Source organism: Acipenser ruthenus, chromosome 19, assembly GCF_902713425.1.
Source record: "Acipenser ruthenus chromosome 19, fAciRut3.2 maternal haplotype, whole genome shotgun sequence".
Lineage (NCBI taxonomy): Eukaryota > Metazoa > Chordata > Actinopteri > Acipenseriformes > Acipenseridae > Acipenser > Acipenser ruthenus.
The window spans coordinates 2,322,549-2,346,774 of record NC_081207.1 but is presented as its reverse complement, the minus strand read 5'-3'; the positions used below and the strand labels follow the sequence as shown (position 1 = coordinate 2,346,774).

Here is a 24,226-nt window from a genome sequence, read left to right as displayed (position 1 = left end):
ACTTAATCCTTTTTTGACAAGTATTTAACATCAAGGAATGGTGTTTAAAAGAATCTAAACAAACTGTTCTCGATACCATACTGATTCCACTCCGTAGCAAAGAGACAAAGTGAGTGTTTTTATTAGTATACACTACCGACCGTTTTAGGAAAACAAATAAGCATGCAACCTATCCCAAATGAAATAATAAAACTCAAGATCTCCCTGGGATGTCCTTTAAAAGCAAACAGGCAATCAGGGGGCTTTGAGAACCGCGGCTGCACTGCCACGCAGGTGGAATTAAAAGCTCTTTCCTTGGAGTTTGGGAACTGTCACCCTCTTACTAAATAACTAAATAAGCTGCTTCTGTCCTGGCTTCTGGGGTTGCTACACAAGTCACTTTTGCAAGCCAAATAGATTAAGGGTCTGGCATTGAAATGGGAGCAGTGGTGCCTTTGAATAACATCTCAAAGTCAAATTGACCACCCAGGGATTTCAACACCAGCCTGGGTTCTCTCTATTCTCTCTGCCCTTCCCTCCCTTTTCAGTTCTTCAAATATAATGTGATGGAGAAAAGAAAGAAAGAATAAAAAAAAGGACTGCAAGTGCAAATCCCTTTTTCATTGCCCCCTGGCTGCACAAAAGACTCTCGTGGTCTTCAGGCCAGGGTCAAGTTTTATGTTAACATGATTAGCCATCATTTTACTAATTGTGATTCTGCTGTGTCTATCAAAACTCTCTCGAATACACAGTGAAACCTGCATTAACTGTTCACCAATGGGACGTCTGTGGCTGCATAATGCAGGCTGGATTCTTCATTCAAGGAGCCTCTGGAGTTTACTGGCTGGAAAGTGTAGGTGAATGCTTAGTTTATTCATACGTAACTATAAAACACTAAGATATGAAGAAACGCGAAGGAGAAATAACAGCATAGTAAAATTATTTGACAAATGTTCAATGTTTTGCTTTATGGTGTCCCAAAAAAGAAACCTAATACAAGAAGGGTGTTTGCCTAATCAAACCAATGTGCACTCGCAAATTACTATGCTCACAAATCTAGCCATAGTTGTCAGGGTTTACGGGAACACTTTGCTATGACAATCTGTAACTGTGTGTTTCATTACCCCCACCGTTACAAAGCGATATACACATTGCACATTTTCAGATCAATCCACCAAGGCACTGAGAAATAATGTCTTTAATGTTGGGAAAATCCAGTAGCTTATTCTACCGTCTCTACTGCTACAATACACATAATACATTATAAAACAGGTCAAACTCGGACATGACTAAATAATACATTTCTAGCATGATGCATTTTTTTGTTGTTGTCTGAACCAAACTGGATTATATCTAACCTGCAAACCAACAGCAACCCAAACTGCTTTTCTTATGGCTGTGTACTCGAGGCGAATGTTCTACTGTAGCCTTTACAAACAAGAAAAGACGCCCATGAAAACGACCAACAATAAAGCATGGGGGGGTTTCTGAGGATCCCGTTCCCCTCATTTAACTTGCCACACAAACGCGGGAATCATTACTCCAGGCCATCTCCAATTAACTCACAAGCACCACCCTTCAGAAGCCCAAACAATTCAGGGATACTTGAGACGCAAACAACCTGTGAGATTCCACGCCGCAGGAGTGCCACATTGCTGGAGAAGTAGATCATTGGGGAAAAGGAACTGCATTGAGCAGCCTTATGAGAGGATTCAACCCTGGGAAAGCCATGCCACAAATCCAGGGTCCTTTGGTGGTCATTGATTTCAAGCTACAGGGGCTAATCTGGAATCACAAATCCCCCTGAAGCCAGGGGAAATTACTCTGTGAAAGAGACTTCATTTAACTTTTTAAAGAGTGCCTCAACTTTTAATTTTGGCCGGGGCAAGCTTAAAGGCTATTAAAAAGGTAAATCTAAGCCTGGTTTTGTCTGTGAGTTCAAAGCGTTTCTTTAGGCTGTAAACTATATGCAACAAATCCTATCTTTCTTTTTTTTTTTTTCAACACACTCCAAAAACAGGCTCCCCCCTCCCATGTCTGAATAAATTAGCATTGGTTTTCAAGCCATTATGCTGACACAGAAAGAACATGAGCTCACAGACATTACCAGCTGGTTTCACATACCCAGAGTTGCATCCTGGACTACTTATTCTAAGGCACAGTAAAATACAGTAGTCTAAGATTAGTGCTAATGGGGTTATGTGAAACCAGCAGTTAGTCAATGAACCTAATAAATGATTTCAAGCAGAATAAATCCCCTTGCTGCTGAAAATGATAATCTTACTGCTGAACTACCTTTGAACAATAAATGCAAACAGGAGCATGCAAACAAGGCTTGGTTTCTTGTAGAGTGCACTAAAGGATGAACTATGGAAGAAAGTACTGGTATCCTCCACTGAATTACAGTTTAGTGTAAAACTGAGCATGGTTCCGGGAATGTACTGCTTTAAGTTTTCTGGCAGTAAGCAAGCACCACTAGAACGGGAGCGCTGAGCAAATCCCCGCATTCTCATTCTCGCGAAGAGCGGAGGTCTTCCTCTGCTGGGGCATGACCTCAGGGCAGCAGAGTTCAAAAGGTCAAGACAGTAAAGAATAGCTCTTCAGTGCGTTTGAGCCGCTTGGTCTCTCTGAAGTGTGTGAGCAACAGTACAGTGCTGGCAAGCTTGCAAAAATGTAAGAAAAGAAGAAGGGGATATTGGTGTTCCCATCAATTGGGCAAGAAGTTATTTACAGCTATTGTGCTACAGGGGAAGGACAAACCCAAAGAGCATAATGGATGAAAGTGCAAAACTGGTGGGAAATGAGACAACATAGTATGGATTATGCACCACATTTGAAGGAATGCAATATTATTATTATTATTATTTTTTTTTTACCATATAAAGGCAACAGGAGTTTGAGTGTACAAACCCAGGGGGGTAGTGTATATGATGGATAACACCACATAAAACTACAAAAAAACAATCATATCTGATGGTCATGCTACAAAACAAACACACTTACACTTTGTTTAAAGGAGGTTTTATAGCCCTTTCTCCCTAGCCAGTCTCACTGCAGCTCTCTTCATAAATAATGTTTGCAAACTTGTTTTATCTGTCCCCTTGATATATGGGCCATTTCCACTCAGAAAAGATGACCCCTGGCAAATCCCAGCCTGCACTTGTTTCCAGTTTGGCAACAGAACACAAAAGATGGATCGCATCCACTCTTTCCTAGCCATGTCTCCCCCATTCAGAGTGGGCTGGGTCTCTGCACGGAATGGAACTCCTAGAAACAAAGGCTGGAGTTTCCTAATTAAGAAGGGGGGGGGGGGGGGGGGCTGCCTTTACAAGTGTTCTGCTTACAGCACCTGCCCAAGCACCTCCATTGCAAGTGGCCCATCAAATCAGCCCTAGTAATGGCTAAGACTCCGCTCCCCCCAAGAGTTCGACACAGGCTCTTCAGCCTTTTTCTTTCTTTCTCTCTTCCCTCTCTCTGGCAGTGCTCTTGTGTTTTAAAGACTGTATTCCTGGCTTATTAAACACGAAAGCAAAGCGTCTTCTTTGTGGGTCTCAGTTTTTTCATTCCTCAGCTCTCTCCAAAGGCTCATTAACATTTTCATACGAGATCACAGAACTTATAAAAATAATTTTAAAAAATCTAAATATAAGCGCAAATCCCCCCAGCATTGAGCCAAGGGATTAAAACAAAATACAACAAATATTAATAAACACATACAAGAAATGTTTACATTATTTTTCTCCCAACATGTTTAATTATCATTGGAGCACCATCTCATAAATCTCCCCTTTATTTCCATTCAAACAGCTCTCTACAAAGATCCTGCAAAGAGTATCTCAATAGCAGTGATCCTCAGCCTCTTCCTCCCGCAGAGTTAAAGTGTTTGTGTGTTTTTAGCTCAACTCATGATAACCCTCACGCTAAGTAGAAGAAAATGACTTCCTGGTGATAAGTCATTGGCGGTGTGAATCGCTCCAGATTGGGCCTCTAGAGAAAACGACATCATAAAAAATATCCACAGGGATGCAAAATATATTCTTCCCAGAGAGGTCATGTTTCTACTCCGGGTTCAATCTGAACAAACTAAAAAACTGTGAACACACAGACCCTCACTACTTCACGAGTTACCAAAAATACTACCAGCAGAGGCTGTTCCCCGCAGTGGTCCTTAAAGGGTTAATAGCAGAAGGGGGAGCAATAAAATAATATTGTCTGGCTGTCACCACCTTTGACAGCCTTATGGAAATCAGATGGAAATGTAAGGCTCTTGACGTAGCCATCACAGCTACTGGGTTGGTTAACCCCATATTGCCAGGTTTGTCACAAAATAATGTTATGTTTAATTTACATTCCTAATTGAATCCCTGGTTTTCCTCAGGTGGTCAGTTTGCCCCTTGTAAGCAGTTCCCTCTCTTGCAGTCTTTTCTCTATGCTGAAATGGTTAAGAGAGACTAGTTTTAAAAGAAGATAAATAAGAAACATTTGCTTCATCTCAAGGAGCCATCAAACTCCCAGAGTGCTGATTTGTGCTGAGATCTGTTTTTAAAGGCAATTGCTCGCTTCTTTTCTCATTAGCAATGCTCAGCAACGCCGGGGCAGACAAAGACGTGTGTCAAACAATGAGAGAAAAGGGGAAAAAATAAATAAAAGAAGGGGGTAGGGAGAAGCATTAAAAAGAGGAATTTTCCACTCATCCCCCTCCCCAACTCTTGCATTAATATCCTGAAGTGTTGGCACAGCCAAAAAATACTCATGGGTCGAACAATGTGAGCAGTGACTCGGGTCTGGGATCTTCAAACAAACGGTCCACTGCTGTCATGGGCACCAGGAAACGGAATTAGCAGCGATATTAGTTGACCTTCATCTTGTTGACTGCTGGATTCCCCGTTTGCCAGTTACCAGGGTCCCCTGGCTGAACAAAGCCAGCATTTCCCATGCGATAGAGTGGCAGGTTTACTGGGCAAATAAAACCAGGGCTGGGAGCACTCTCTCCCGCATTCACTACCACGGCCGGATCATTTCTCTTCTGCCGTTTCCCATAAAATAAGCGTGGAGTCAAAAGCACAGCTTTAAAATGAAAAGTTGAGAGATTACGAGGGCCTGAGAGCTGTAAAGAAGGCTTGCGTTGGCCAAACCTTTGCCTCCACAAGAGTTGCTCTGTGTTGAGGGCAGATATATAGAGAGATTAATTGACTTGTTTTAAAAAAAATATATGTTTCCTGTGGAAACGAAGCAGGTTTATGAGATCAGTCTTGGGGATCTGCAAAGACTGTGAATAGCGTGAAATTATGGGTAGTGTGGGGTCTATTGTAAATTCAAATGCAACACAAATAGGGATTGTCTTAAAGTAAGCAGTGTGGCTCCATGGCGATACAGATTTTAACACCAGCTTAGCCACTTATGATCTGTAGTACTGTATATTTAACTTATTTTCATAACTGTGGAGATGCAGGTGGAATTTGAGTTGGGTCCTATGGTAGATTCCCCGCTCTTCATTTAAAAATTACACTGAACTGCGTGGAGTGCAGGATGCGCCCTATAGCGTGGAGATCGCAGGTCACTGCCGAACGTGACCAGGGGTTCCTAGGGGGCGGCGCACAATTGGCCGAGCGCTGCCCAGGTATGGAGGGAATCCACGGTTCGCCGTGCACCAGCGATCCCTGTGGCTGATAGGGTGCCTGCGGGTCTGCAGTGGAGCCATTCATATCTGTGCTGTCCTCCGGCACTATAGGTCTGGTGGCTTCGCTGTGGATATGCAGTGCGAAAAATGACGGATTGGCAGGAACACTTTTCGGAGGACGCGTGTTTCAGCCTCCGTTTCCTGAGTCGCCGGGGGGTTGCAGCGGTGAACCGGGATAAAAACAATAATTGGGCATTCCAAATTTGGGGAGAAAACTGGGGTAAAAACCAAAAAAATAAATGACACTGAATATGATGTACCAATGAATACACTAGCGCATATCAAGCCGGAATTGGAATCGGAATCGCCAAGCTCTTAATGTGTTACCCTAACCACTTGACCAAACCACCTCTCTTCTTGGGAACACCCAAAACTAGCAATTTGTATACTCACTATTGCCACCTGCTGGACATTTAATACACCTACTAATAAGGACTGAACTGCTGTTAAGAGGCAACCAATGCGCAGCAGAATAGCTAACATATTTACCCAGTTAGTATTATGCCTCTATACATTCCCAGATTGTAATGGCTATGGTATGAAGCACTAAAGCATCATGTTTAAGCGTGTAAGTGTAGAAGCTTCTGCTGCATAGGGAGATACCTAGTCTAGTGAAAGAACTTTGCTGCAAGTAATTTTTTTATTACTAATTATATATCCTCTTCAGTCACTGTGTGCATAATTGTACCATGGTAAATTTCCTATATATGCATCTATTTTATAATGCATATATGATTTTTTTTTTTCAAAGTTATGGCAGGCCAATTTCTTGAACTCCACAGAGTTTGCACAAACTGTTTTAAAATTTCAAAAAATGTAATTCAAAATGTGCGACTGATATTAGCCTGTCTATGTCACAGGAATACACTTGTACCCTTTCAGCACCAAACTGACTGCCACTAAAATCACAGCACTGCACTGCGGTTTACGCATTGACTTTGCTGGCACTAAAATCGTAGTGCCGAGTTCTCAAATTACCTGGCACCAATTTCTCAGCGCAGAATTCCTTCTGGCAATAAGTAATAAAATAACAACCACCACTCCTCTGTATTGATTAAGTGAAAACCACAGTCGACCTTTTGATCACTACCGTTTTGCTAAGCATTTTACAAAATCGAGAGAAACTGAAATACAAAAAGAGTTAGCGACTGTCAGAGAACGCCTGATCTTAATTCACTTAGTCCCCTGGCCAGACTGGACAGGTTCCAGACGCAGGTCTTATGACTAGCATGATCTTAACCAACTAGACCCACAGGATGCTCTTGGTCAACAGACATGTGCTTACCAGCAAAGGATAAATTCAATTTCCAAAAATGATCTGAAAACCCACTGTAGTTCAATCAAACCATTCTTCCCCTGGGGTCGAAAACTTAACGAACAAACTCTACAGCACAGACACTTTGGCCAGCTTTAAACAACGTCCTTTTTTTTTTTTTTTTGCTATAATGTGTTTGCAAGTCAAGACCGGGTGTTTCTGGGTTACTGAAACCAGCCAAACAATATTCCACAAATATACGCATATAGATATATCTAATTACCTTGCGTGGGTAGATGATAGATGACTCTGCCGTGTTTCTTTGGCCCCAGGAACTTCCATGTGTGCCCGAGGCTTTAGCACTTAACCTGCTGCCCATGTCCCCAGAGCCACTAGGTGAAAGAGAGCACCATGGATCTATTTGAACAGCTGTGTATGCAAATTGAATTACTGTGGCTCTGGCTACATACGGGCTCTTGAAAAGACTGGGACGCACTTTTTTCTTTTTCATTTTCCCCTGGAAAACTTGAACTTCCATTTTCCGTTGTGTTTCTTTGAGTCTGACCCCACTAGGGTTACAGGTGTAACGTCTCTTTGTCTTGGCTGTAAGTGGGGAAAAAGGCTTCCCATGTAAATCGCACTCAACCTGAAAACAATTACAATGCAGAAGGCACTTTCTTCTAATTACCATGGTTTGAAGCGCATATATAACTCTAGTAGCTTATAGTTTGTGAGTAAAATGAGTTTTACTGTTCGCAGCATGAAATAGCAATAATGATTGCTTATTTCTTTTTGGACTGCTTCGTTATGTAGCTGAATGAAGACCACACGCGCAATATTTTGCAAAAAAGTGGTACAAAAGTACACCATGGAATGAGCCAGAAATTAAGGATAGAACCACGAGGGGAAAACTTGCACTAATTTGGTTCAAGCCTACAAATGCATTCCAAGAACTCAAACCTGCTGCTGTTTGATATGTGTTCACTTTGGCTAGACTCTTGCATGTTTGAGTTTGAATAAATCATACTTGTTTATTAGTACTTTAAAACAGCAAATGCCTGTGGTTACTATTTAATAGTGCTGACTAATGATACTTGCACTGTTCGATAATAGTTTTCACTTGGCAGCCGGTTCAGTTTTACAGGTGGAACGAATGTCCAAACTGTCACAAAATCATATGCACTCAAATTACTCCTGACCCCTGTCCAACTGCTCATAGATGACTTTTCACGACTTGACTTTCCAATGACTTATTGGAGCTGTGCCTGTATAACTAATCTGTCCCAGGGGGAACATTCCTGAAAAGCTGAGTGTTGAAATATAAATGGATGTGTTCAGTGTAAGCATGGGTTTAACAGAGACCAGTAAGGAGACTTTAGATTGCAATGCCATCTTGTGGGCCAGAGAGGTTTACAGGGGGTGGTATTGGCTTCACCGTAGAAACAGGGACTGATTCCCACCCTCTTTCATGTGACTGCAATATGAATATGATGGTAAAGCATGGTACAGCAAGCACAGCCAAGTCAATAGAGGTTCCAAAGTTCCTAGTTTGAAGGGGAACTCACATTCCCTTTATTTCCAAGCAGCATTTGTGTATGTGTATATCTATATCCACACACACACACACACACACACACTTAAGGCAGAGGCTACAAATACGGTTGAAGGAAACCATACCGCAGGAAGCCGACTTTTTCTCCACAAGTTTTACTCTTCGTGTTTCATTACGAATCCTGTTGTCGGTTTTGTCCACCAAGTGCGCCAGATCATCGATGATCTCTGAAATAAAAAATATATACATACATACATTACCAAACGCATTTAAAAAATATATAGATATGTTACCAACATAAACTCAAGTGAGTGGTGGATGCTCAGTTTTCCAATCCAGCCCCACTGGGCACAGTCGGATGTGGTAGATGGTCTGGTTTGTTTTAAGCCGAGGTCTCCCAGCCTCGTTTATAAATAAATCTGATTAGACCTCCAAGAATCTGAAACGCAATCCACCTGCATTAGTGTGTCTAAGGGAGGAATTACCACATTCTGCAAGGCTAGGATTTCTCCTAAACACTGGAGCAGTACAGCACATCCTGTGCAAGCGGTAGCTGACAGAGGGATTAAAGATACAAACTCTGATCCCTGTGGCTTTAAAGCAAAGCTACTAAAACTTTAAACACAATATACCACAAAACAACAGAACACGACCCAGCTAAACTCGAGCTGCAATCTGTTCTTTTCAGCACAATGACAATGAATGGTGCAGCGAGCAGATTGCTTGTACTGCAGACTCCTTATGTTGCACAGGTTTGTAAGCAAGAAAAGAGTCATGTGGCATAATTACGTTTACATTAGGATGTCAAGTCTATAAAATCGGACATAGAGTATGACTCCACATTTCAGTTTAAATACATTTTTTGCTATGCAGGACTCAGGCAGAAGTCTACTGCAGTGCATGTTCAGCAAGAGACATTATGAGTTGGTAATGTGGAAAAAGAAAAAGACAGGGATTACTGCCAGGAGGATCAGCGTCCCAAATCGATTTTGGTTTCATTCAATGTCTTTACATGTCTAGTCTTACTAGTACAATGTGGGTTCTGTGTTTCTCAGGAAAATGTTAACACTTGAAGGAATGCCAATTGAAAGCTTGTGAAATGGAGACGTAATTATGGCATCTAAACCCAACACACATGTGTTGGCTGCACCATTGATAGGCTGCTGAAATGCAAGCATCACATTCAGTCCTGCCCAAGCAAGCGCCTCAGAGAATAAGAACCAACTCACTGATTGTATTTAGGACACAAATGGTTGTAGTGATTGTATTTACAACAAAAGATGATTGCACCTGTTCCCTCTGAACATAAAGAGATGTCAATCTCGTCACTTTGAAAACCAGAGAAAACGACATGAACTAAAGGTCAAACCATTTTGCTTTAAACCTGCTCAACCACAGTAAATCACCATGACAGGCCCTGCTTCCTGACATCTGTAAAAGGGCTTTTTTGACTGCGCCACCATTTCAGAGAAATGACCTCTTACTTTGACGCCGAAAGGAAGTTTATTTTTAAAGATAAAGATAAGAAAGTCAAAGTAAATTCACCTCCATGAGCCGAAAGGAGAGATTCAAAACACCCGCTGAAAAGATACAAAATTAGCTAGCCTGTTTTTTTTGACTTTCTGCCCTCACCACAGACATTTGTCTGTTCAGCATGTATTTTTATCACCTTGCTCTCTCTTTGTGCTGCCTGACGAAGGGCCCCTAGTTTAATGTAAGCATGCAACGTGGGCTTGCTAAAAAATCTGGACTATTTCACAATTAAAGACTTCACGAAGGTAAATAGTTTGGTTATTGTTTTGGCAATGTTTCTCCTATCTGCTTGTGAGATTAATGCATTTGAGTGCTTTTTCGGCAAGAACCCCCATTTGAGACATTTTACTAACTGCAACTAGGAAGTTACATGAAATATCTAGTGGAGGACGTTTACATCCAGTTATACAGTAAGTGAAGCACAGAAGGCCGTTAGTGGCTGAAGAGGGATGAAGCTCTCCTGGCTCCCAGTCTCCATATCTCACCAGAAAGCACCTATTTAACACTAGAAGGACTGGAGATATACTCATACCTATAAGCCCTGCAGCAGTCTTTCTGACGGCTGTATTCAAAACATTGTAAATAGTATAATGAAAGGAGAAACAGTCGGATGTAATTTGTTTTATTTTATTGAGTATGTTACATAAACATCTGAAAAACCGAAGCATATATACATATATATATACATATATATATATATATATATATATATATATATATATATATATATATATATATATATATATATATATATAAACATTTATTTTACAAATCAAAACAAGAAAATGTAAATAAATAAACATCTGAACAGACATCGGTTTACACCGTACATATTTATAAAACTGAAACGATAGCAATACATTTTTAACAGCAATCGGTTTATTATCAGATGTGCAAAAGAAACTGAACAACGTAGATAAATAAACTTAGAAGAAAACATTTTACAGAAGCACACAGCACAATCAATACAGATAATGCGCTTCTCCACGCCACCTTTCTGCACAGGGCACAGCTGCTCGAAGTTTTATTTTTATTGCACTTGCCAACCTAGCATTGGCGTCTCTTGCGGCTCTCAGCAGGGTTGCCAGCTTCAGCTGTGGGTACACGTATGGCAGTCTCCCTCTGTTCCAAATGCTTCTTGCGAAGTTCCTGTGCTAACTGGATTTATTCTCGCCTTGGTAAATTCTTCTCCGTGCATTATTTGTATAGTACCCAGGAGTTGATGGCTGCTAGGTCCACTACATTGTAAAACACCTGAACAGGCCACCGTCGGGAGCCAGCTTTCACGGAATACTTCTGTGCCATCTGATCCAAAACATCAACTCCATATTTTCTTGCGTTGCAAAACTCCACGGTCTCTGGTATTTATTTTCACTAGTCCCGATGCTAATTGACTGACCAAAACAGCACAGCTGGCAAGCAGGCGCCAGCCTTTGAAATGGCTGATTGAAAAACAATAGACTGTCAGTCATTCACTCAGGCAGAGAGTAGAGACTAATCTAATTACAGCTAAACACATTGTGGAGTAGTAAATAAAAATAATAAAGTAGAATACCGTTCTGTATAATCACAATACAATTGTTTTCTGTGTGGCCGTCAATGTGACTGCTCCCAGGGCTTTTAGGTATAATGTAATATATCTCCTTTATTTCTGCACTCCCGCGTTTCATGCTTTGTGAGAATATTTAATACATACGGACAGAAAGGTACAAGAACGTGCAGCCCCATATGTGTTACACAACTGGAGAAAATTACATTTTAAAACCAAAAACCGCGGGGCTTCTAGTGTTAATTTTTTTTTTTTTTTTTTAAACACACACACACACACACACACACATATCTCACATATATAAAACAGATATTTTGTTGATTTTTTTACTGCATTATTACAAACAGACTAACGCAGCACTCAAAACTGTCACGGCAATGCTCCTGCATGCCAATCACCCCGACTGCAAAAGAAAGCAAGGCTTCATTACTGTAAGAAATGTTTATTTTTCATATTAATATGTTGGACAATCTTCAAGCGCAGAATGTGCACGCACTGCACCATTTCAGTTCTCTCTCAAGCTTTCAGCTGCAGCACAGTCACGGGGGGGTTGGGTGCTGACAGCCTGTGAGGCAAGGTCACTCTTGTGCGCTTGGGCAGACAGGAAGCCTGTACAATGCCCTGTCCGCAGCAAGTGTTAGCCATCTGATGTTTGCATCTGAAAAGAAAAAAAAAAAAAAAAAGTGTGCTGCAAGTTCCCATCCCGGCTTGCTTTCCCATCGTTGTTAAGGACAAAGCACGATAAGCACAACTTGGGAAATGGCTTCTTTTCGTTTGCCAACAGTGACCAGACCTTCTAGAAAAACATGTTGGAGAATACCCCTCTGCAAAATGAGGTGTTACAAAACCCTGGAGTGGAGACCACAGCAGAGTCACAATGGGGAATTAGTATAGAGAGGGGTTGCTTCATCATAAAGGCAGCCACCAACAAACAACAAAAAAGTGTAATTCAGTTAGCACTACTTGCACTCGTAAAATACTAATGAACTGGTTTTATGGGAAGGTCTTGTGAAAGTGTAGAAAGTCAGAATGCATATTCAATTTTTAATGTATTAATACAGGACATGTATTGCAACAATGTCTTGATGCTTCTTTCAAGTTCTTGATTTTTGAACATGCTTAGCAGGAAACAAAAACAAAAGATGCATTGATTAGCTTGCAGCATCAGCTGGAACAGACACAGAACTAGCAAACTAATGTGAGATCTTAACATGTTTTTAGTGTTCAATATTTATAGCACTGGGACAAATATTCAAATACTCAAACAAACACTGCTTGAAATGTATTCGGTGGCAAAAATGACCACGCTCCTGTTTGTTCATACAAGAGAATTTAAAATGACACCATCAAAAATAGATCATGCAAATGAAAGCAATGCATACATGACGACTGAAATAAGCAACACACATTTTACTGTACAGAGAACTTCAAAGTAACCCAAACTATTTTTTGGAGTTGCTTGAGGAGTCAACTGCTGTATAAACTGATCTGGAATGAAGTCCTCATGCTTAAAATACTATTCCAGGGATGATTTCCACAAGAAAAAGGACAATAACACACAAACTATTCCTTACTGAAATACCCACCCTCCCCCTGTCCTGCACTCACAACCTTTCACAGAAACGCAGCTGAAAGAATGTAAGATTTCTCAGAGGTGTATTTCATATTGATGGCTTTATTTATCTAACTCTCTACTTATGCAAGCGGACAGCCCTTTAGAGTTCACAGTGGTCATTATGAGTGCAAGTCTATCCATAGGTTCTGCTCAGGAATGTGTGTCTTTTTCCTAGAAGCCCAAATATAAATACAAAGCCTTCCCCAAAAAAACGTATTGCGAAATCTGACCAGAGCTTTTCTTGCGATATAAAAAAAATCTATGACTGTGTCCACATGGCACTTGTTACAAGGTGCCGTAAGATTAACCTTTATGGAAAACGTAATAATATTACTTAAGATATTACCCAGACAGCTTTTTAAAACTCCAGATTAAATCAGCAGAGACTGTTTTTTTTGTTGGCACTAAAACAGCTTCAACTGTCCTATGCAGTGCCTTACACAGATATAACACAGCACACAATGAATGAACAGAACCAAACTGCCACACCATAATGTAGGAAGTTATTAATACGAGCCTTGTATATAGGAAGGGTGGCGCGATACATTAGTGTCCTGTTGACTCGGCAGGTCAGGGGTGCGAATCCCAGAGCTGGCTGTCAGGGTGGGCTCTGAAGAGAGGGACGGGAATGTTTCCAGACCTGAGGGGCTTCGCTTCTCACTGCACGCAGGGACTCTCAAGAGGAAACAAGTTCCCCTGTATCTTGTAACGACATCCACACAATCAGCCACTGTCTGTACTAGAAAAGGACATTTGACATAAAGCACTGCGAATGACACTGGGAAAAAGCAAGGCCAGGTACTATAAGGTAAACAGCAATGCCCACTCTAGTCTGACTGAATACAATTGTATAAAAAAAATAAAAAGACAATCAACTCCAGGATACACAGTATTAATTATTTGTTATTTTTGAACACTTTCCCATGGCCGCCCCTTTAGCGATGCTTATTTTTGTTTGAATTCAATCACAAACCCACCAGCGTTAATTTTAGTTGCACTTATTTGAATGATTTCTCAGGGGGGAAGCTCCAGGGAGACTCTGATACGGGCTAGCATCGAGGGTTGTTGCTAATTGGCATCCTCCAGGATGTCACCCTGCCAATAAAAACACAGAGCTTTAATGTTACTGGAACTTGCTCTGCTCCAGATGTGTTGAGAACACTTGATGATATAATGCAGGCAATTACTATATATCTGTAAGAAGCTCTGTTTTACTTCTGCATTTTTCCATTTTACTTCTCTCTTTAAAACAAGCTTGTTATCTCAAGGTTTACTGATTTTGCAATAATATGGTTTCCACATTTAGTATTACAATATTTTTAAATAAAAGTTTTCCTGGAAGCTGAATGGCTTTCAAGTCCTACTAGATGGCAGGGGGTGGACAGTCGCACGTCAAGAAGAGTTGTAGGTGATTTATTTGAATATAAAATGTATGTGGCGCCATTTCATTAAAAAAAAAAAAAGGGAAGTGTACATATTTAATTTAAATGAGAAGTGTTCCATTTTATACAATCTCATTCAATTGAACAAAACTGCAGAGAATATAAACACTGCCATAGAGTATTTAATCACAACCTTTTCGGAAATGTTTGAGGCATAAACTGAGATGGGACTCGTGTGCAATGTTAGACGAGGTTTATTGCCTTGGTACACAAAGAGCACTATTTTAATTATCTAAAACTGTGATGGTACTTCAAATATTCCACTGTTTATATCAATTGAACAGACCCTGTAATTTGCAAATACTGGTGAAGGCACAAATTGGCAAGAAACGCAAACTGCCCTCCACTTTCTCTGTGCCTTCACCCATAAACTCCTGGCAATTAGCATTCGACAACCTGCTCTCTCAGACCCTGGATCCTGTGTTTTCCGACCTTTCCCACTAGTCTGAATGTGCTCACATGATCTGATAAGAGAAGCAGATAAAAAGCAGATAATCCTGGTGTGATAATACTCATCCTTTTTATTCAGATCAGAAGGACATGAAGTTTATGGCTCAGGAAAGGTACAGATAAACCATAACTTTTTTTAAACAACAGGCACTTTATGTAATACTCAAGGTTAACCCCACCTGCCTCAAGTGTGCAGCAGTGCTCCCATGCAACTACAAATCAGAATTGTTATACAAAAAGCAAAACTCCACATTTTGATTTAAAACCACTTTAAAAGTAATACTTTTCTTTTACTTTTTTCTGATTAAGTGTTTGAGGCTAAGGCTTGATTTATTTATAGCATGGCAAGGTCCACTGGACTCCATCATTAAAATCGGAATACTTCAATCCAGCTCCTCAGTGACAGTGAAGAAAAGGCCCCTGCACACCAGACCTGCTTCTCAGATGTTATCTGTTTTCAGAGAGAGCGACGGGTGCTAATAATTAACCACGTTAATAACATGTTCGATTTATAAAAGGCTCAAGAGGGCTGTAAACCATGAAGAACAAGAACATTATAAACCCAGAGCAGTCAGAAGCCAATAGAGACGTGACTTTCAGAGGGACAGCCGGATCAATGCAGACTGATAAATCTAAGCCACGGGCTCTTTGTAAACCTCATTTTGCCCTGCCAGCGGTGCCGATGAAAGGGGGATCCAGGACTGAAATGCATTGGGCTGACAAGGCATAGACATGAACTCTTCCGTTTAACCCCCAGCAAGGCTCCCACTGTCCTGGAGGATAAGTGATGGGGGGGAAAAGGCCATCTGCCATACGCTAAAGGCTCTTCCACCTGTGACCTTCACTAGAAGCTCTAATGCACCTCGCAAAGACGTCTGATCCTCAGAAGCGCCTCTGATCACAAGAGTGCATTAGTTCCACGGCTGGGATGGTTATGATGGCATTTACAAGGCTAATGCCTTTGTGCTCCCAGGGGCATAATTGGGAAGTCAATATTCTGCAGTTATTTAAGAATTAATAGCTTGTGCCTAATTTATTGCTGAGGACTTCATGCAGGCAGTAGATTTCTCCACGTTTAAAGCACCACATAAAAGCAAGGGCCTCCGACAGGTCAGAAAGATTCTTATTCCTGAGACTTGTCCCTGTAAAACGCAGTGCAGAACAGATCATGCTTTTCAGACCAACTAAAACAGGAACAGGGGAAAAAAAAGATACTTAACCCCATCTTGGACAACTGAACTGTCAACTTGTGACTAGCAGGTGGGATCTACAGAATATTTGTTTAACTCCCAGAAGCAAAGAATTAGTGCAAACGGAACAGTACAGTGCGTGAGGCTTTAAAAACACATTCGTAAAACTCAACTAGTTCTGAAACAGCAGTATTTTTTTTTTTTTTTTGCTAAACAGCTCTGACTCAGAAACACATAAGGAAAACATAATGAACTTTTACTCTAATAGCAATTACTAACAAGGAAAATGCCTGGTGCCAGCCCATCAGTAAATAACAGCCAGGGCTCAAAACACTCTGGATGGTATCCTGAAGGTTGAGTCAAACTTGCACACATGAATCACCAATGCCAGTTACAGACTATACAGAAATAAAGGCCTCATCTAATGACATGCAGTATCTTTTCATGGTTCACTGCATCAGCAGTGTTGTACCTGGTGTAGGGCTGGGCCATGTGACATTGCTCTTATTACTACTGCTGCCCCCTGCTGTTCAATAGCCACACTTTTCTCCTTGCACTGTTTAACCCTATTAATTAATTTAACTGAAGACTGATTGACTTCCTGCTGTCCCAACCTACCACCCACCTCCAGGGATGAAAAGAAGATTCCCAGTACATAAGCCGTTTGATCCATTCCTGGTTTTATTATGAGTTTAATAAGATACACCTGAGCACGTTACCTATACACTATGGCTAATCAAGCTTGTTGTAAAACTTGGAATGGGTGAAACTTATGCAATAGGAGTTTTATTCCCCTTCCCTCTTAAATTAAATCTTGCCATGTTAAGACAAACTGAATGGAAAGTATAAAGCAAACACCTGAACTAGTATATATTTTTAAAAAGTCATGTTTCACCGAATAGAATTACTCTGCAAACAGCTACATATGCCGGGGGATTAGTACCACTAATAAATATATACGAATGAGGTATAGCTTTGGTGCCTGCTAAAATGACTAATTACAGCAACACAGTGGGATTCCTGCTTAGGGGGCTATACAGTTCTAGAGTTTATATTTAAAATTCTGTGCATATAAAATATTTGCAATAAACCATTCCACGCCAAGTGAAGCAAACAGTGGAGACTCAACCTGGGGTTCAGGAAAAATTGATAAATCCAAGAATTCATCTCTGTTTAAGGTCTAATGAGAGTAAAAAGCTCAAAAATCCCCCCCCAAAAAGTTACAGTGCACTTAGCAGAGACAATCTGAGTTTAAACAATGAACCTGCGTTCTAAATAACCGTTCTAAGCCCTTTTTTCATGCATTCTCTATTTTCCCAGCACGTCACATGACACCACACCTATTACAGGAGTCCTAGCATGTGTCCTCAGTGTACAGTTCTATTAGGTTGCAGACAAGCCTGATAATGAGATGTAAAACACAAGTACACAAGTCAGGCAGGCAGTGCCCGGTTTAGCACAGCAGTGGATACATAAAGCCAGGGCTCATCAATCTGCAGCTTGGGGGAAGGCAATTTGTACTGAGCCCTTTATAGCCAATAAAAATATTTGATTAGGGTTTGCCTGAAGCGACTTTACATCAGCGGGGGAAAGGATTCCAATAGAGTATCTTTTATGAGAGATTTTACTTTCCTTTGACAAGATTTATAACCCGCCCCCCCATTGTTTGTAGACTCAACATCCACTCTTGACAGAGTGCACTGCAGCAGGACAGAAGCTACTGCTCCCCATAGGCACTCTTGCAGAATAATTTTCCCTTACCGCTTACAGATTTTTAATTATAACTCAAAGAGACACACTGTAGTTGCAATTTGCAATTACTATCAGTGACAAGGGCGGAGTCCAGTTAGATCTACATTACCTCAGGGTCAGGCTTTTTTTTTTTTTTTTTGGCCGCTTTATGCCAAATACATTTTATATTCGATTGTATATGCTGTACCTTGTTGCAAGAAGTTTCCATTTAATAAAGCTGACATGTACAGTATGTATGTATGCATGTATCTAACATGAATCTAGCAATTCCCAGTGGTGTGAGTTGGATGTTTGCAGTGTAAGCTCTCCTGAAAGACAGCCACAGGATTTATGTCCAGGGTGAGTCATCCAGGCCATGGAGTAAAGCCACAACTTCACAAACCAACAGGATGCATGCACACTAAACACTGCACCATCTGGTCCGTGCATAAATAACAACTGTAGGGCAACTAAAGGGTAATCTCCACAAACCAGTCATTGAGTACACAACTTTGAACCACCACACAAATACGCCAGCATTCTTCAGCAGTACTTTTTAAACAAAAAAAGAAATGCAAAGGTATCCTATTCATAAAAAGAAAGCCGTTCTGTTTTTCTCAGCACATTGATCAAAGCAGCATTGTGCTTGTGGTACGCTACCAGGCACTTTATTATACACATAAAAGGAAGAAAGACTTTACATGAAAAAGGGTCCCATTTGAAGCGGAGAGTTCTAAGTGTTAGTAAAACCGGGGAATGTACAGCCTGCAAATGGATAGAATGAGCAACAGCTGTTTTCTGAGCTTTACATAAAAAAAGACAAGGGATGCAATTGAAAAACAAAGAAACCTGTTTGGTGTTTAGGATTCTTTCACTGGGGAATCCCCATTTACCAAAAAAAAAGGTGCATAACTCTATTGAAACATTAGGAAGAAGGATTACCTCCAGGGTCAGCTACGATGAATAGCAGCTAATTAGTTCCTGCTGTGAGACTTGTCCCCTCGATCCTCCCAGCGTTAAAGGAATATTCTCCCCCTTTTTTTAGTTGAAATTGAGTGGAAAATGACAATTTAAAACCACAGCGCAGAACGCACATAACGGAAGGGAGGTTTAGGACACGCTGCTGTGATACGAATTCTGACAGGGAACAAATAACTTCAAAACTGACGTCACAATTCAACTGTCTGGATTCCACATCTTTAACCATGCAGAGGGGCCACATCATTATATACATTTAGTCTGCATGCACAGCACAGAAAAAGCCTTATTTCTTTACTCATTTGAATTTCCATTTTTAAAAACTATGAGACAAGTAAATAAAATAGGAGTTTCCACATGTTCTATCTTTCATGTCCAAGAGCGATTCCTGTACAGTCTAAATCAAGTCCTATTAAGTAAAAACAATATACATATATTGGCATACTTGTGGACAGTTTATCTGCTGTGTTGACTGCAGTTACCTTCATACGGACCTTGTAGGCTACAGGCCAGTGCAGTGTGAATTGCCCCACCAACACCTGGTGTTACTGTACCTATGGTTTTCCCGAACGCACTACAAACAAGGAGATGTAGCCACATTTTCAATGCAATTGTTACAAGAAACTTCTAACTACTTATGTTGTTTTAACCCTTTATCACTGCGTTGACCATATGGTACCAGCTCAATAGTGAGATTTAATGGGTTTAGCCAATGCTTATATCGTTAAAGGGTTAAATATAAATTCCTTCTGGAAATCCTAGAAGACGCTGGGGAAATCATGATAAATGTAATTTATTAAGGACGATATACAATTGATTGTTTTAGAAATGTCATTGACAGCCCATCTGTTTGTCATTGATTACTTATGCGCCGTTCCCATCCTTCTAACTAAGGACATCTGTTTGCGATCTAAAGTGATGGCACAAGTGAAAAAATGTGCAAGGCAAGAATGAGCTATTGCAGCATGGCACTCCTATTCTCTAGGCCAGCTGCTGGTGTTTTTAAACCCAGTTTCTCCTGTTGTGGATGCGCATGGTCGACTGAGAGACTTTAAACCCTGACCAGGCTTGGGGTCAATTCCTTTTTTTCAATTTTTTTTTTTTTTTTTTTTAAATCGATTCCCAATTCACATTCCCTTTTAATCAATTCCAACACACCATTGATGAAATAGCAATTAGCAGTATTCTGTTAAAATGAGCTTCTCACAGTTCCAACAGATTACTTAAATTGAAGTCACTGTTAGTCAATTAAATTGGCTTCAAATGAAAGCAGTTGAACAACCAAAAGAATTATGTCTCTAAAATATCAATTCCAATTCCTTCAAAGGAACTGAAAAACAGGAATTGACCCCAACCTTGACTCTGACTCTCAGCTGCGTATCCACCACTGTGGCACCTGGAACCACTGCAGCCAAACAAAAGAATCTCACAGGAAAATGAACTAAGAGAGACTAGAGATAAAATGGACCATACGGACCTGCCCAAAGCAAGCAAAGATGGCATGTCTTGACATTTTGAACCATCTTGTACAAAGTATTGATGTTATGTTTAAATCATTCATACCTTCAAAACCCAGAGTTCTAACATGAAATTAACACAACGCTTGATAATGGCATGAAGCAGCAATTAACCAAATGTCATGACATACACATCTCACTGCAAACTTCTGAAGGTCAGTTTTCTATTTCGCTGCCAGTATTAATAATGTCGATCATAGCCTGTGCACCAAAGGTCAGGTAACACATCTGCTATTTCAACTAATGAAAACCTTCATCACTGTTCACCATATTTGTATGTTTTAATCTGTATAAAACCGGAGATCAAATAATTACGACCAGTTGAAAAAATAAAATACACTGCACAAAAATGTTTAGAGTCCAACTAAACGCCTAATTCGTCTATTCGCTGCAATCAGGAATTGTCAATATAATCAGCTCTACCATTATAAATCGGCAATTGAGTGGAAATCATTTCCCTTGCAAGCAGGTGCACTATTTTAACCCCAGGCTGGTGAGACGAGACAAACATTATTTGCAATCTGTCATCATCGTGGATCTGCATCATTTAAACTGTACGTTTCTGAATTCCTACCATAAATAAATAAATAAATAAATAAATAAATAAATAAATAAATAGCTTTTTTAGGATTACATACTGAAATAAATGACATGCAGCACACATTTTTACACTTTGCAGAGTGTCTCTTTACCTGTATGAATGTTTAGTCTTTTTTTTTTTGTTCTAAGACGTCATTTTTTAATTCAGCTTTTTGCAGTACAAATAGCCGCAAGAAAGCCCCCATGGACCCCCTATTTGCAGACTCAGTATCATTTGATCTGAAGGTCACTTGATGTAGTCTAGGCAAAGCACTTCAAATCCCTGAACTAACAGAAAGTGCAAGAAATGCTTCATCGATTTCTTCTTGTGTGCGTGTGTGTGTGTGTGCAAGATATCAGAAAACAAAGCAATTTAGGCTAGACGTTATAATTTGCATATCAAACCATTACCTGTGTTTTTTCAAAAGAGTAAACATACAATATGTACATTAGCTAGCTTCATCATCATCATTCATCAATTACAATTTGGAATCAACTTGGAATCAAATGTGCAAGATCCAGTAAATCAGACACCCAGACACACACACAATAAACCCACAGCTCAGCACAACATGAAGCCATCATAATCTGTCAGAAACTGGAAGACTGGAAGTGATGGTGTTATACTGTGTGTGGTTATTAAAGAGCTTTTCAGGAAGGGGTAGATGATGCACAGTATTAAGCTTGATTCATACACTTCTACTCTTTTTTTCTGTATACCAATAAAGATCACTGCTTGCTCTATGGGACCTGTTCCGGTGTTGGTAAAATGAGTTGTCCTGATACAGCTCTCTGTCACATACACACGTTAATCCAGCATTTTCAAAGCAGAATTGTGACCTTGACCAGAGAATCCTTTAAAATGAAAGTGGGTCGCCGCTAGATCAGAAAATACTGTTTTACCGAACCATGCACTGTACTGCTCTGGAGGAACCCCAAATACAATTATAACGGTCATATTAAAAATGAAAACATGAGGGTCCTGCCCTTAATGTTACAGGAAAATATACTGAGCCATGCTCTGCCTGTCAGCATTTCCCAGTGAGGAGCATGCAGGTCTTTTACCACTTCATTATACAATGTAAAGTGCACACCAGCAATTCTTGTTATTGTAAAAATGATCACTACTTTAGACTTGAAAAAGGCTATACAAATCGAAACATGGTCTGCTAAACATAAATGCTTATGCATATATATTTTAAAGTCTACCAGAACAATCCACAAAACACATTTTAGTTTCCGATTAAACGAGATCCAGTTTCTGTTTAAACAAGCAAATGAATAAATCATTTTTAAAAATGACTTGGATAACTAAATAATATACAGTAGTAGCTTGCTTACCAGATACGTACCAGTGGATTGTATCCCTACTATAAGAAATGGCCCAAAATCAAGCGGAATAAACCCTCCACCCCCAAATTCTTGCTATCTTGGGCTATCAAATCATTTTGTCCACCCATCAGTACTAGTAGGTGATCCAGTGCATTCATCGCAGCTCACTAGCAGCCTGATAGTGTTAGCCTCATCTGGTATGACAAACAACAGTATACTCATAGCTGACTCAGCCTATACCAGACCCTTTAACAGAGATGACCAAACATAAGTTTGATTTTGTTACTATTAACCTGTTGATTTCCTTTTCACATAAAAAAAAGGTTTCATAATTTGGATCGCTCCTTTCTTATGCAATCTTGTAAGTTCTGACACAAACATCTGAGAGAGATGTCAGGTTACCAACACTGGACAGAAGAACCAGGGAAAAAAACAGTTAGAGACAGTGCCACCTGCCGCCCCAGTATTAAACTAGTCTGCATATGCAAACACATAGAGCAGCTCTGTCTCAAGAAGTATCTAATACTGTGACCATGTGGCTGCTGCAAAGACATGGACCAAATCGTCATGAGCAGACCAGGCTGGGTCCTCAATGGCCCCCCTAGTAAAAAGGGAAAGCAGGACGGTTCGAGTCTCACTTAAACTTTATGATCTTTTTTCTTGGGGTCCCACAGGAAAGCTGCACTGGCACCTAACCCGGACTAACTGATATATTTAGGTGGGGTGGGGGGGTATAATTTGGGGGAATAAAACCACTTTTCCACTCAACAATGCTGTAAAAAAAGCAAACAAAAAAAAAAAAAAACAGTAAAGAATTATACATCGACATGAAGATGTCATCACCACAAGCATTTGTTTGGTGTAGAAGATTAGAAATAGACTGATGGATGTGGCTTCTCATTACAGCACCCAAAAAGGTTCATCACATCACACGCTCCTTGTCGTAACAACCGTGGTACTTTTACCCAAATAATAAATTCGAGCAACGCCTCCTTTGCATTATCTGTTCCCAAGAGCGAGAACAATGCACGGGGATGCCTTGACCTAGCATTTCAAGTACGGCAATTACACTGGTCACGCAAGAAGCTGTCGAAGAATAAAATGACAGGGACACTGCACAGCAACAATAAATTACACTGAAAATTGCTTTTGGATCTTGTTCAGGCCTCTTGTGAACACTGTATGAATTAGAACCAGATGCGCAGAATAGTCTTGTAATGATTCCGAATCATTAGTATAGCTTATTTGTTCTCATGAATATTCCTGTTACTTCTTGTTTAATATAATAAACTCCACCAGGCTACTGTTTATTTGTAGCTAATTAAAGCACTGAGTAAAAGTGCTGATCTAATATCCAGCCCGTGGAAGGTGCAATATTCCCTTTTCAGTTAAACACTAAGGTGAGTTTTTAACATTTTTAAATTTGACAATTGTTTTTGTGATGAATCACAGTACTGTACCAAAGTTGAATAAAAAGTATAAACTACTGAGCAGAACCAGCTGAGAGGCTCAATATGTTATGCTCTGTTTTCTATTTCTTTTTTAAAAGATGCAGCTACATGTTACATTTGCCTGCGTCAAACAGACGCGTCATGAAAACCATACAGCAGCACATCAGGATAATCTTTCAATTTCCCTGACTTGAAACAACAAGTTCACAGGTTTAAATGTCAGCACACTCGATAAACTGCACATCTTAATGGGGTCAGTGTAAGCTAATCTATTTTATTTTTCTTATCCATTACAGCTAATGAGGCCTGGGAACCTCAACTTAGCTCAAAGCACATTTCATTCATTTTCTACCCTGAATGACCTCATTATCTGCAAATATTGGTAAAAAAAAA

The 24,226-nt window shown here is 40.2% G+C and overlaps 1 protein-coding gene across 3 annotated transcripts in view; it reads right to left on the bottom strand.

Moving 5' to 3' along the window:
• LOC117424840 (syntaxin-8-like) overlaps positions 1-24,226 on the bottom strand; it is a 46,187-nt gene that overhangs the window by 6,234 nt on the left and 15,727 nt on the right. For 2 of the 3 annotated variants that reach the window (XM_058992320.1, XM_034041552.3), the window contains exon 7: positions 8,592-8,693. In XM_058992320.1, the coding sequence (XP_058848303.1) occupies positions 8,592-8,693 (102 nt within the window). Of the gene's footprint in view, positions 1-8,591; positions 8,694-10,813; positions 12,207-24,226 lie in introns of those variants that run through there. The other variant, XM_058992321.1, reaches the window with a different exon arrangement.